The sequence below is a fragment of the Cajanus cajan genome, chromosome 2 (genome assembly GCF_000230855.2).
Source record: "Cajanus cajan strain Asha chromosome 2, NIPB_CcT2T_4, whole genome shotgun sequence".
In the NCBI taxonomy this organism is placed as follows: Eukaryota; Viridiplantae; Streptophyta; class Magnoliopsida; order Fabales; family Fabaceae; genus Cajanus; species Cajanus cajan.
In genome coordinates, this window is record NC_138518.1 from 66,816,137 (window position 1) to 66,831,264 (window position 15,128).

Genomic DNA, 15,128 nt, shown 5'->3' on the forward strand with positions numbered 1-15,128 from the left:
ACATTATTGTGTTAGATAACTATCCATATTTAATATATAGGAGTTGGTGAGTTATACGTTAGTAATATTTATTAATTATTATGATCTTAATTAAACAATTTATTAAAAAAAATACTATCAATTGTACTATAAAAAAAATTACTTATAATATTATGATTGTAATAAATTTTTTATTATTTAGTATTTTTCATTTTAAACTAACATTTTAACACACTTAATTTATAATATAATTCTTTATTTATCTTGTTCTATTTTGTTTGACAATTAAGATTTTGATATGTGACTTAAGAAATATAATTAACATGTCTCATTTCATAAATATTTGTATATAACTTTTCAAATATGCTTAAACTTATGAATATTGGTTGACATAAGTGGTACTGTCTCTTAACCAAGATATTCAAAATTTAAAGTCTAACCTTAAGTAAAAAAAAATAGACCATGTTAAAACATTAACAATGATAAATGGTATAATAAGAATGAAATAAAATAAGTATTTTAAATTATTTCTTTTCTTATTTATAAGATTCAACTTAAAATAATTGTTTGTTCTTTTATATAAGATCAAATTCATATTGTCTTATATATTAATTATTTTTAGACTAAAATATCTCTAATTAAAATATTTTTAATTTAATAAAATATATTGATTATAAACTCTTTAAAGAATATACATTCTAATTGATTAGAAGATCAATTAGAAAAAGATAAATATTAATTAAAAAAGATAATAAAAAAAGAGAAATAGTATAAAATAGTTTTAGAAAAAAATTATATAAATATGATTTTTTTGTTATCAATTAAATTAACTATTTTTTATTCTTAATGAATTAAATAATTAAATCTTATAATTATATAAGGTAATAATTGAATTTATAATAAATAAATAGTTTTGCACGTATAAATCAAAGAAAGAACCCCTTACTTTGGGAATATTTAATTTGTTGTGAGAACAATTTTCAACAAATTTTGGTACAATTCAATAGTATTTTATTTGTTTTTCTCAAGTTTTAGAAGCACAACGGAACTTGAAAATAATTATTAGAATAATAAATACAAAAGAAAAAAAAACCATACATGAAAAAATACTGATAGAAAAACAATTGAGATACAAATAAGTTGTATGTCAATGTTTATAAGTTTGTTTCATTTATAAATATTAATAATAAATAATTTTTAATTCCTAAATAATTATGATGAGATCTATATAAAGTATAAAAAATATTTTTTTATTGTAAATGAAATTATACACAACCTTTAAAATAACAATAACGACTATAAAAGGAAAAGACAATAAAAAAATAAGATACTAAAATATTTTATCTAAGTAGAAAAGGATACATAATTATTTCCAAAAATAAAGACTAAAAAAATTAATTAAAATATTTGTTTAAAAGAAGAAAAATTATCTCTACAATAAATATTATAAAAAAATTAATACATCATTTGGTCCATAAATTTTTTTAGAATCTTTTAATTATGTATTTAAACTAAAAAAAGATTGTAACTAAATACTTCATTTTTTTATGTCTTTATAGTTTAGTCGTTAAAATTAGACATCTGTTAGTAATTCATGAAATTTCACAAAAATGCCCCCGATACATATAAATGAAGTCACGGAATAATAATTTAATATAATTGTATAAGTATGTGTATGTTAAAAATATTTTGTGAAATTCAATAGATTATAAATGGATTTTTAACTAAAATGACTAAATTAAAAAAAAAAATTAAGGTAGATGACCTAATGACTAAATCTGGAAAAAATGTATAAAATATTGTATAGAAAATGTTAAAGAGATAAATAAAATTTAAATGTAATTATTTTGCTAAATAAACTTTTAAATATAAAATTATTATAATTATCCTTAATTAAAATTTAATATACCTTAAAAAAATAAAATTACAAAAAGGTATTGGCCTATTGAATCTAAGTTAAATTAACACCTGTTAACAATGTTTGTTTGTTTGGTCAAAACAACTAAAACGGACTATTTTTTAAATTACATAAAATAAAATTTCTTTTATATATATATAAATGAATCCGTTATTTTAGTTTTAATTATTAGAAATATAGAACTATTTTTATGTGTATTAATCGGTGATTACCTTATGAGTTTACTAATGAATTGTTTATCCACATTTTTATAAAAATATATGTTTTAATACTATAAATCATGTTTATCGATTGAAAGAAAAAACTATTGACTTTTAAGTAATTATTAAATATAACTACCACAGAATTGAATCAGAGCTATATATACAATTGATTTATAAGTTTTAACTTTTGACCATATTGATTCTAATCCTTAGTTTGTTCTTGTCCATGCATAGAGCTCCAAGCTCTTAATCACCCACGTGGCCTTGTGATAATTCATGAAACTCCCCCGAAGTGATAAGGTGCTTATAACAAAGTTCATTGACGTTAAACAAACCCAACGTTCGTTGATGGTGACAACTGGCAACACATGGTGAAAATGAACACAAAATATGAGCCTCTAGTTTTGAGTTGAAGTATTTAGCTTTGTGGTGTCCCTTGTGTTTCCTCTCTTCCTGTACCTTTGGTTTGCAGAAAGGAACATGGAAGCTGTGTGTGCCTTTTCTGTTGCTACACTTCACATCCCCAAGCATTCACATGAAATACCAACCCCACTTAGGAAATCCATGTTCTTGAGCCCCCAACTGAACTCACCAATTTCACTTGTTCACAGGGGCACTTCAAAATCCAAGCTTTCCACTGCCTTGTCACCCCCTCCATTGGCAGAACCCAGCAACACACCTGAGGCTGAGCCAGAGTTTGAAGGGCAAGCAGAGAAATTTGACTGGTACTCTCAATGGTACCCTTTGATGCCAATTTGTGACCTTGACAAAAGGAAACCACACGGGAAGAGGGTATTAGGCATTGATGTGGTTGTGTGGTGGGATAGGAATGAGGGTGCTTGGCAGGTTCATGATGATGCTTGTCCTCATAGATTGGCACCCTTGTCTGATGGAAGGATTGATCAATGGGGCAGGTTGCAGTGTGTGTACCATGGTTGGTGTTTTGATGGCAAAGGAGAATGCAAATTGATTCCTCAGGCACCCCCTGATGGTCCTCCGGTAAGTCTTCTTGATCATAACTTGTAGTTGATGTGTATTGCTGTAATATGGCTTCCAAATTCAATATTTCTTGTGTTACATTTCCTGTGTAGTGAGTTGCCAGAACACTTTTTTTGTTCAGCCATTCCTGTAATCAAAAGGTTCCAATATGCAAGAACCATTTACTCATTTCCTTGCCATTAATTTTAGCTTGTCATAATTTCATGTTTTGAAACATACAATGAGTCTGTATGGATACAACTTTTAAAAAAATTAAAAATAAAATAAAATAAAACAAAAACTCTTTATTTTCAGAAAAGAAACTTTCAAAAACTCTTTTAAGTTTGTTCAAAATAGGTTTAATATTGAAGTTGAGATCATATCATGTCGATGCATGGAACGTGAGCATGGTTTGTGAGTGGTCTGGTGGTGCACATTCTTTGTAAGTTCATTGGTTGTAGATCTCACTATTGCTTCAATCTACCCTTGGCCACAAGACATGTCACTCATGGCCACATCTTCTTCCTCTTTTTGTTAATCTGATGTTCTGTTTCTGTAGGTTTGCACTTTGTTTTTATGAGTTATGACCCTCAAAATTGGAAATGTATGAGTTACACCTCAAGTTTAAAAGTTTTGCTTATTCTTTACTTGGTGTGTGACAATTTGCTCTTACAAAAGTGGACTTATCCACTTACAATGAACAGAAGTTGGCTTGTGCTTTTTAAAATTCATATTCAATTTATATAACATAGACAACTTCAGAATACAAAAATGTGAACTATTGACACTATACAAAACTTCTAGTGTTTTAGAAAAGCAAAAAGTGTTCGTGGTTAGTTAATACATGACTCCTACACCTGAAATTTTTAACCCTTATAAAACAAACTCCGGTAAATCACACTACTCAAAATTTGATTTTTTTTTCTGCACTTTATCCATTATCCAGATAAATGTATGTTGGTTGAATAGGGTCTTATGAGCAGGTTGTGACCCTTTTTGAAACTCGAGGTAAGCCACATGACCCAAAGTTGGAGTTTCCTTTAACCATTTTTCTTTTGGAAATTGTTAAATGCTTCCAAGTTTCTTCAACTTGTAATCCCATGAGCAATCAATATAGAAGGGTAGCAGTAGATTGATTTTTCCATTGTTAGCTTAATATTCATACTAAAGGGAGAATCTGATGCTCATTAAATTTTGCTGGAAAAAAAATGTGCAGATTCATACGTCCAAAAAAGCATGTGTAGCTGCTTATCCAAGTACTGTGCAAAATGATATCTTGTGGTTCTGGCCAAATACTGATCCTCAATACAAAGATATTATTACAAGAAAAAGACCCCCATTCATTCCACAATTAGATGATCCATCGTATACTAAATCAATGGGAAACAGAGACATTCCTTATGGGTATGATTTTAACTTTTATGATCTCTTCTAATTCCTATGTTTTAGAACTACACATCCGTTTGTGTCTCACTTTCTTTTACCCGAAGCACCTCTAACGTGATTTATTTTCTTTTACGTAATTGGTATAATTATTTTAGCTGATTCTCGAAGGTGAAAACACAAGCATTATATTATGCATATACAACATTTTTTTCTCCCTTTTTTGACATGAAAGTAGTAATTTCCATGCTAGGGGACAAAAACCATATTTCCCACTGTGTATCTTTTTAACAAAATAAATATGCAATTTCAGGTATGAAGTACTGATAGAAAATCTTATGGACCCTGCACATGTTCCATATGCACACTATGGACTAATGCGTACTCAGAAGCCAAAAGGTAAGCACATAAGATATATGTTTTTTATCTTCAGTAAATTTAAATTCACTTTATATATGACACTTACATATGTAGAGCTTAATAACAGTGAAAGTTGATAGAGAAGGGGGCAGGCCACTTGAATTGTTTGTTGAAAAGTTAGATATCAATGGTTTTACAGCAGATCAAGGTTGGAGCTTAAGCAAATTTATGCCACCTTGCATTTTTTATGCATATACTGATCGAGATCAACCTGCCTCATCTGCTGAAACTCAGGTAACATGTTGAGTAGATAACTAGATATTATCTTTAGATAAGAAACAAAATGCAGACAATTTTTTTAAGGGTATTGCATAATGTGTGTTAAACTTAATGCAGAAACCATCAGCTCAGAAGAAGTTTGCTTTAATCTTTGTTTGTGTTCCTGTTAGTCCTGGTAAAAGCAGATTGATATGGTGCTTCCCAAGAAACTTTGGATTGTGGATTGACAAAATTGTACCACGATGGATATTTCATATGGGACAAAACCTGATTCTGGATTCAGACTTATATCTTCTCCATGTTGAGGTAATTCTTGTTATAAATTTATTAATTATTTATCTTGTCGACAAATTGGTTCCATCAGTCTATTTTCCCTGTTCTAAGTATTACAAAGCTATCATAAAGATCAGCGGCACCAAGTCAACAACAACTTTTCCCACTAGGTGGTACTAGCTACATGAATCAAATGATGCTATAATGTTTTTGTAAATTATGCACAAACTGATAACGTCTATCCGAATCCTTCTTGATTACTTTGCTAATAGTTTTTCTTGGTTTTCCACAACTATTGCTATTAGGCTACCCTCCATCTGATCTACTCTCCTTATTGGGCTTCTGGGTCTTCTCCATACATGCCAAAACTATCTAAAGACAAGATTGTATCATCTTTTTTATGATCAATAATACGTTTCTTTTTGCTACCCAACACTTTCACCAAAACATTTCTAATCCTTTCTTGTCTAGTATGTCGACTCATCCAACGCAAAATTCTCATTTTTGCTACATGGATTTTGTTATGCGCACTTTCATTTGTACTTTTCTGGTATGTTTATTTTCTTCAATTTTGGTGTCTAGATAAAAAAGGGAATATTCCCTTAACAAAAATTAATTTGAATACTCATAGTTGGTTATTAAATTCTTTTGATAGGAACATAAAATAATGGATATTGGTCCAAAGAATTGGCAAAAAGCTTGTTTTGTTCCAACAAAGTCAGATGCCCTTGTAATTGGTTATAGAAAGTGGTTAAAGAAGTATGCGGGTGGTCAAGTTGATTGGAGAGGAAAATATAGTGGGACTCTTCCTCCAACACCTCCAAGAGAACAGCTTATGGACAGGTACACACAAGATTGCACTTGAAAATGCTAGTTTCAATTTAGTTACATTTCAAATAGACTCCATTTCATTCAACAAGTGAAGTTTATAAAAGGTTAGAACTTAGAATACGTTTTGGCCCCTTGGAAGTGGCGACTTGTGTACACCTTTTGGTCACTTGAAATGTGGGAAGAAATTGATTTTCCAAGTTGACAGCTTAATTAATTTGAACAGGTACTGGTCCCATGTGGTGAATTGCAAGAGTTGCAATTCTGCTTACAAGAGCCTCAATGTGGTTGAAGTAATGCTGCAGGTCATATCTGTCGCTTCAATTGGGATTGTCGCCACCATGAAGCAGGGAACAATGTCAGTGGCAACAAGAAATTCAATGTTTGCGTTAGCAATACTATCATTTGCTCTGTCTCGGTGGTTAGCTCACTTCATATACAAAAACTTCCGTTGTCATGACTACGACCATGCATTTCGCTGAATTCTGACCTGTGTTTTCCGTAGTCCTTGTCTAGCTATTTGTATACAGAGATTATACACACTCCACAAAAATAAAGTTATTACACTTTGATTTACCCTTTTTATTAGTTAATTTAAAATTCAAGTTAAAAAGATGTCTTTAAAATTCGAACTAAAATTGTTTAATAATTTTGTTAACGCTCTTCAAATGAGATATTACCATTTCTGGTGTTTTTTGTAAACTAGTTTGGCCTCTAAATACCAGTTCGGTTTTCTAAAAAACCGGTTTGTTTTGAAAACAACCACATTGGCTTTTAAAAGATTGGATCAACAAAAAACATGAAAACATTGCAATCAGATACTCATCAAACTCATTTAAGGATGCTGGATCTTTGGGAAACCAGTTTGTTTCCTAAACGTTTTGAACATTGCAATCACGCACCAGACTAATTTTGTAAGCCAGTTCGGTTCTTTAAAAACCGGTCATCTGAACTGAACTGTTTTTAGTGAACCGGGTCGGTTTCCATTGAACCGATTCGGTTTTTGGTGAACCCGGACCGGTCTGACTTTTTATTGGACCCGGTCTGGTTTTAGTGAACCTACTCCGTCCCAGTTTTAAAATGAACCCGATCCAGTTCGGTTTTTAAATGTCCCGGTCCAGTTTTTTGTGCCCCTCAATTCGGTTTACTGGTCCGGTCCGGTTTTTAATGGGCCCGGTCCGGTTTTAATGAACCCGGTACGGTTCGGTTCAAAAGCCCGCCCAAAAAAAATGTCATTTGTCCAAACCGGCTTCTAATTCATCTTAGAACACCATAAGGCTTCCAAAACAGATTTGATTTTTATTTTAAGATTTTAAACCAGAAAAGTTCATCATTCGCCAATTCATTAAACTATATAGTCCTGCACAAATTAATAATAAAAGATAAATAAATTACAATAAAAAATTATTAAATTAAAAAAGGTTTGAAGATGAAAATTCAAGATGTAAACAGGAAAATAGTAACAGAAGGCTTATAATTTAAGAGAGCCAGCTGTGTCGCAAGACCTGTAAAAATTCTATATATGCCCTTCAAACGAAATGTCCAGCTACAGCAAGACAAAAAAGTCTAGCTAGACTCTGGAAATCAGATACCATGGGCAAATAATTACAAATAAGATAATAAACACTAATTAAAACAAGAGATCAGATGGTAGTGCATGTTTGTAATCATCATTCTATTGCAGAATTGATGGATAAGTATCCTCATATCTCTTTGAAAATATGAAAAATAGTTAGTTTAAGTGAAAATTGATTCAGATTAATAAAATCCCTTGGAGGAATGAAATAACTTTATACTGATCCCATTGCTCCAAAATTTCAATTGAAACATCAAGAATATTTATTAAAAAAATAAATAAAACAAAGACAAGGTAATTCAAACTGATTTCAAGACTATGAAAACGACAATAGCAGAATCAGATAAAACGTCAATCACCACCTTACACCGTTTGGTGCAACTTAAGACTGGGGCGACAATTTCTATCATCACTTCCTTCACAGAGACAACGCCAATACAACGAAACACATACTAACAGTTAAATTTTAATCCAAAAGGCAAAAAATAAAGTCAATTTCATGCACTTGAACACAGCGTAACAAGGTTTAAAAACACAATAAATGGCTCTGAGGCCTCTTGAACTTATAGATCTTGTTTGAAAAAAGAGGCACCGCCACGCCACTTTCTCCAAAGCGGAGAACCGAGGCGTATATATAAGCGGTGTTGCGTCTAGGTTTTTACCTTGTAACAGAGTGCGTCTATTGTAGGGTTTCTTTGGATGGGGGTTAAGTGGTAAATGGGTTGGGCCCATCCAAGCAAAACTTAGCCCACTTAACATGCAAAGGACTCTTGGATCTTGACCAAGGTACTTTAGTTAACTCTCTTTTTTCAAGACCAAATTCGTTTTTTTTTTCTTAATTACATACTTTAGTTAATTCTCTTTAATTATATTATTTTGACTATTTTTTTAAGAAAAAATTAAAAAAAATGTATTTTTCTTTAATTTCTATATATAATTCTACCGTAATGAAATGTCAGTAAATCACTCCTCAAACAAATTTATTTGAATATATTTTTTAATTTTAAAATCATATTTTCATTTAACTTGTTGCTTTGTTCATATAATTTAAGTTATTTTATTTTAAAATACAATCTATGTTCATTATTATTTATTAAGTTGAAAATTGTATTTTAATAGTGCATATAGAATAAATGTTTGTATTTATATAATTAAAATTTATAATAAATATATAATTTTTTATACAAATTATATTATAATTTAAATTAAATATATATATATATATATATATGATATTTTTTCAATTATTTATGTATCACTCAAGTTTAGTAGGAGAGTGAGAGCTAGTGCAAGAGGAATTTCTTTCTCTTTTCTTTTCCTTTGTTTCTTGGATAAGACCTTCTTCTCTTCCTTTTTTTTCTTTTGTATAGCTAACCAAAATAGTTGAGTTGTTAGTTGGGCTCAAAACCATGTGGAACTATGTGAAATGTCTCTCTTCTCCCTTTTTTCTCATGCTCATTTTGATCTTACAAGAGGTAAGAGAAGCTTGTAATATGTTTATGTCACATACACGTGATTGGGGTAGTCTAAGATCACTAAATTTGTATTATGTTGTTAATTCTTTAGTGGCTGAGTTGCGAGTACAAAAGTTCTTGAAGCTAAACATATTGATAATAATAAATTTGTCTTTTTTTTTTTTTTTTTTCTTTTTAAAACTATCCCTATACTACTTTTTTTCTCTTAATTAATACTCATTTTTTTAACCAATTAAAGTGCATGTTCTATAATATTTTTATCTCCTAATTAATACTTTTCTTTCTCCTAATTAATTAGAATACACGTCCTTTACAAAATTTAAATACAAACTTAAAGTTATTTGTAATACTTTTTTTTTAATTTTAAAAAAATCATAAATATTCACAAATATTTACAAGTATTTATAAAATTTATAGGTACTCTCTTAATGGATACCCACATGAACATTAAATAGATACTAAATTGATTTTTATATAGCAGGAAGGGATGGGTACCCTACTACTTGTTCAGGACTTCGTTACCATCCCTAATTACCACTACTTCATCCAAGACCCAAATTAGTGTGAATAATTTCTTAAAAGAATAAATTAATAACAATTATTATATATATACAAAGAACAATATATAATATAAAAAAAATAATCATCAATATTTAATATATAAAGTTAAAATATAAAAAATATAATATTTTAGAATATATTAATAATTTAATTAAAATAAAAAATATAATTTTACTTGTACTATTATAATATAGATAGATATCACAACTTATTATTGTAAATACTTGAACCGAAAATAATTTAAGCAAGTTGTAACTATTTGACGTGTGTTTGATTTTGCGTTAAAAACCTAACATATTTTTAAAGTGGACAATATTTTTCATATTTGAGAATAACAAACATGTATTTTATGTTTTTTTTTTCTTGTTTATATGCATAACATTTTATTATTATTATTATTATTATTATTTTTTATGTTTAGAAAGCATGTAAAAGTAAAAACTAGAAGTGACATGCGTGTGAGTGAAGGAAAAGCAGGAAATGGAGTTTGAAAGCAGTGAATGGAAGGAAGTGAAGCAAGTAATAATGAGAGGGTATCAGATTCAGATCCACCGTCACCATCACCACTTCACCACTAACCTCATTCTGTAACCCCCACCGCACCACATTCACTTCAGATCCAAACACAATGAAGGACTCAAACACTAGCAATAGCAATAGCAGTAACAATAGCAGAACCGAACCCATTGGCCAAAACATCATAAAACTCATAAGCAACCTCTGCTTCTCTTTCTTCGTCTTCTCCGTCCTAATCTTCACCGTCATCGCCATAACCTACCAACCCCCCGACCCATGGCTCCAATCCACCCCAGCCCTAACCAACCTCTTCACCCAATCCCAAAACGCCACCTTTCGCATCGACTCCTCCGTCCTCAAAACCGGCGAGGACCTCGCCCCCACGCCGCAGGACCCTCCCCTCCCTCCTCCGCCCCCCGCCGCCGTCGCCGTCACCGAAGCCGTCATTGAAAAAATCGAACAAAAACTCGCCAATTCCACTGCCAATTCCACCGCCGATTCCACCGCGCCGCTTCCCTCTCCCCCTAGTTGCGATGGAACCCTAAACTGCTCCGACCCTCGCATGCTCATTGCGGTTCAGAGATTTAACCTCCGCGCGTTCAAGTCCATCGCTTTCTTCGACTACCAGCCGCCGGTGAAGGGCCCCGCCGCCGGCGAGTGCGACATCGCGTGGCGCTTCCGGAACAAGCGCGAGCGGTCGTGGCGCAAGTACCGTGACTTTCGCCGCTTCAAGATCGGCATCACCGACGATTGCCGCTACAAGGTGGTCCACGCCGGCGGGTGGCACTCCGGCGTCAACGCGCGCCGCAACGTGACGCGGACCGGCGCCGGCAGGGGTAAGACGGCGCCTCCGCGGGTTTCGACCCGGGATGATGAGATCAATGACACGATTCCCACTTTGGGATCGGAGAGTAACTTTAGGAATGGGAAGTATTTGTATTACTCGCGTGGTGGGGATTATTGCAAGGGGATGAATCATTATATGTGGAGTTTCTTGTGTGGGTTGGGTGAAGCTATGTTTTTGAATAGAACTTTTGTTATGGATTTGAGTGTTTGTTTGGCTGCAACTTATAACCCTAGTAATAAGGACGAGGAAGGGAAGGATTTTAGGTACTATTTCGATTTCGAGCATTTGAAGGAGTCGGCTTCCATTGTGGAGGAGGGTGAGTTCTTGAGAGACTGGAAGAAGTGGGATAAGACTCATTTGAAGAAGAAGAAGGTTCCTGTTAGGAAGGTTGTCACTCACAAGGTGACTCCTATGCAGCTTAAGAAAGATAAGAGTACGATCATTTGGAGGCAGTTTGATGCCCCTGAGCCTGAGAATTATTGGTATAGGGTTTGTGAAGGTGAGGCTGCTAAGTATATTCAGAGGCCTTGGCATGCTTTGTGGAAATCCAAGAGGTTGATGAATATTGTTACTGAGATCAGTGGAAGGTTGGACTGGGATTTTGATACTCTCCATGTGGTTCGAGGAGAGAAAGCTCAGAACAAGGAGCTGTGGCCTCATTTGGATTATGATACATCACCGGATGTTCTTCTTGAGAAGCTTAAAGGGATGGTTCAGCCTTGGAGGCATTTGTATATTGCCACCAATGAGCCTTATTACAATTACTTTGATAAGTTGAGGTCAAATTACAAGGTCCATTTGCTTGATGATTATAAGGAGTTGTGGGGAAATATGAGTGAGTGGTACAACGAGACGAGTTCTCTCAACAATGGAAAGCCTGTTGAGTTTGACGGGTACATGAGAGTGGCAGTGGATACAGAGGTCTTTTACCGTGGAAAGACACGAGTGGAAACTTTCTATAATTTGACTAAAGATTGCAAGGATGGAGTTAATACATGTTGATCAGGTTGGCACTCCTGATTTTGATGCTTATTCACAATACATGGTACAATCGGGCCTTGCTTTTCGACTCAGTTTCAGATCCATACCATGGGGTGAAATATGAGATTATTGTTGTACTTGCTTGTTCTTTTATTGGATTGATGATTTATGCTGATTGTCATGATTTTGTATACATACTATAGAATCCCTTTCTTTCCTCTTTTCAATTTACTCAAGTTGCTATTCTTTACTTCCCTTTTCTCATTAGAATATTTGTTCCCAAAATGATCGCACCATATTGAAAATTAAGAAGGGTTTTTGTTGAGGCCCCTTAAAATTCTATTTGACGTTTAGTTTGGGTAGTGACTTTGCAATTTAGGACAACTCCAGAGGAAGTAACTCGCACGAGTTGCATAGTACATGTAAAGGTGTGATTAATGGTCTTTATTGTGGCATGTCATTGCTAAGCAACTCATACCCAATTTTATTCCAATGAAAGTAATTCTAAGGAGCTTACAATAACTCATAATTTTATATTTTCTTAATTTTGACTTAATTATGTTATAGTTATTTGGTGGCCTCCAAGATCCAAAATATTGTATTTTGATGGTAAGGAACAGTTGCTTACACAACTAAAAAGAAATTTACACAACTTTCATTGCCATATGGGATTTGTTCCAATGGGAGGGTTCTTTCGAGCAACCGGAACTTCATTGAAGTATCTCATCATGCATCTTCCATTGGAGATGCTTTAATTTTCCAAGTTATATTGAAATGCTAAAATATATGCAATGAATGCACACATTTCTCTTTAAACACAAATCGTTGCCCTGATAAACTTCTAACCTAACTTTCTGACCGCAATCCTACAAGCTCTGTATAGCCCTATTTTTATTCACCCCAATTTGAACTGATCTTTTTGACTGCTAGAAATAGCCAGCTTCGTGGCAGACCACTATGCCATCCACTAATGACACTACTTTGAATTCATTCTTTTACCTTGAGGATGGATTTCATTTTTAGGCAGTTTAGATGAACTATGGGGTTGTATGTATGTTTCTTTCGTTGCACATTGTCAACGTCCCCTGAAATGTCTCTTTTATTGAGATTACAAATTACTACGAATGTGCCTTTTGTAATGTGTGGCATCTCTAATTTGGTACACACTAGTTTGTGTTTCTGCAGATACAGATATTGTTCTTATGTATCGAGCAAGAGTTGTTATAAATCTTCTTTTATTCAGGCAAAATTGTTTCAAAGAACTGATTTTACATTGGAGACACAGCCGTGTAATAGAAAAATAGTTCAAGATACCTTCGTCATCATTTTTGTTTGCATTCTGCTCGGTTGATGACTTTTCAGTTCTGATTTTCTTCCTGATGACGATTTACTGCATGGTGAGTAATACTCTGGTTATCAATTAGTCTATTTTTCTTGTCTTTGCACGTGAAACAATTGAATTGTTGGTTAGTTTAAACATGATAGAGGCGCAAGTAAGATGATTATCCTAGAAACAGATGAACAAATTTGTTTTTAATGGATCAGTAAAGCATGGCACCGGAAATCTGATGTTCTGAACAAATTTTCCTTTTTTTTAATCCTAAATTAGAAACACTTCTAAAATGATTAAGACGTTTAATGATGAATCTTTGCCAGCCCCAACCGAGTAGCTTGATTGATGCGGTTCTATTTTTTCCCCCTGAAGGCGCATTATATGATCTCGTAAGCTCTATCTGCTGCTATAGACCTGTGTATTTTACTAGTTTGTGTTTGCTTCTGTATACACCTAGTTCTCCGATAGAAAACAGTTGTGTGCTCTACCAGAGATTTAGACTAACTCTTGGGAATTTTTCACGTTACCGATTATATGATCTCCGTAGACCTTGTTTGCGACTCAGAAATTTCCAAATTTAATAATTTCTTTAGTAAAACTTCACATGGTATGGTGAGTCTAAATCGCGGAACTTGGATTAAAAGTTTGGAGTTATCAAATTATTATTTTTATATATAAAATTATAAATTAATTATTTTATTAAATAAAAAGAAAATAAAATTTTTCTATTTTTTACTCAATTTTTTAATTTTATTGTAATTAATAATATAACAATATATAAATATAATATTAATATATATATATATATATATATATATATGTGTGTGAGGAATGCTAATATACTTCCACTTATTTTTTAGTTGGAGTATGTTAACAATTTACACCAAAATTTTAGGACAAAAAAATCACTCATTTATTTTGATTTGGTTAATTTATATAAAGGATATTATAGTAATTTAATTTAATTTTAAATAAAAATAAAATATTTTTTATCTCTTATTAACTTCATTCTCTAAGTCGTTTCTATTTTTTATTGAATTTTTTCTCCAACCCACTTCTCTTTTTTATTAAATTTTTTCTCTAACTTATTTATCTCTCTCCTATTAAATTCTTTCTTTAATTCATTTTTCTCTCATCTCATCTCTCATGATGTCTCCCCTCTATAAACAAATAAAAAATTAATTACTCACTTCTTTTTTTTATTAAATTTTTTCTCTAACTTATTTATCTTTCTTCTATTAAATTTTTTCTTTAACTCATTTCTCTCTCATCTCTTATGATGTCTTCACTCCCTAAACAAATAAAAAAATATAAACGATTTAGAGAATAAAGTTATTAAGAGAGAAAAAATATTTTATTTTTATTTAATATTAAATTAAATTATTATAATATCTTTTGTACAAATGAACCAAATTAAAATAAATGAGTGATTTTAACTAAAAAATAAGTAAGCTTTTATATATATATATATATGAAAATTTAGAAAAATTTGGGAGAGCCGTCGTAATGAAGGTCCGCCACTGTATCTAATAGTAAGAATTTGGATATGCATATTTTAAGTTCATGTGTTCGAATGTGTCAAGTCATAATCATACAAACGATGTCGGAGATGTTTCTCAAGGGAAAGATACAAATTGA

General features: G+C 32.1%; 2 protein-coding genes and 2 non-coding genes across 4 annotated transcripts; 2 read left to right on the plus strand and 2 right to left on the minus strand.

Moving 5' to 3' along the window:
* The first annotated feature begins 2,465 nt into the window (after positions 1-2,465).
* On the plus strand, positions 2,466-6,777 carry ACD1-LIKE (ACD1-like protein). Its single transcript, XM_020360371.3, has 7 exons — positions 2,466-3,099; positions 4,295-4,482; positions 4,775-4,860; positions 4,949-5,115; positions 5,218-5,406; positions 6,029-6,216; positions 6,428-6,777. Exons 1-7 carry the CDS (start codon positions 2,581-2,583, stop codon positions 6,681-6,683), a joined length of 1,593 nt encoding a protein of 530 aa, XP_020215960.1. The 5' UTR covers positions 2,466-2,580; the 3' UTR covers positions 6,684-6,777.
* Positions 6,778-7,838: 1,061 nt separating this feature from the next.
* Positions 7,839-7,915, minus strand: LOC114915964 (small nucleolar RNA Z195/SNORD33/SNORD32 family). The gene has a single exon (XR_003804238.1). It is a non-coding gene; the product is annotated as a small nucleolar RNA Z195/SNORD33/SNORD32 family (small nucleolar RNA).
* A 198-nt stretch (positions 7,916-8,113) lies between these two features.
* On the minus strand, positions 8,114-8,194 carry LOC114915958 (small nucleolar RNA U31b). The gene has a single exon (XR_003804232.1). It is a non-coding gene; the product is annotated as a small nucleolar RNA U31b (small nucleolar RNA).
* Positions 8,195-10,260: 2,066 nt separating this feature from the next.
* Positions 10,261-12,407, plus strand: SUB1 (calcium ion binding protein). The gene has a single exon (XM_020360329.3). It carries the CDS (start codon positions 10,442-10,444, stop codon positions 12,176-12,178), a length of 1,737 nt encoding a protein of 578 aa, XP_020215918.1. The 5' UTR covers positions 10,261-10,441; the 3' UTR covers positions 12,179-12,407.
* Positions 12,408-15,128: the final 2,721 nt, after the last annotated feature.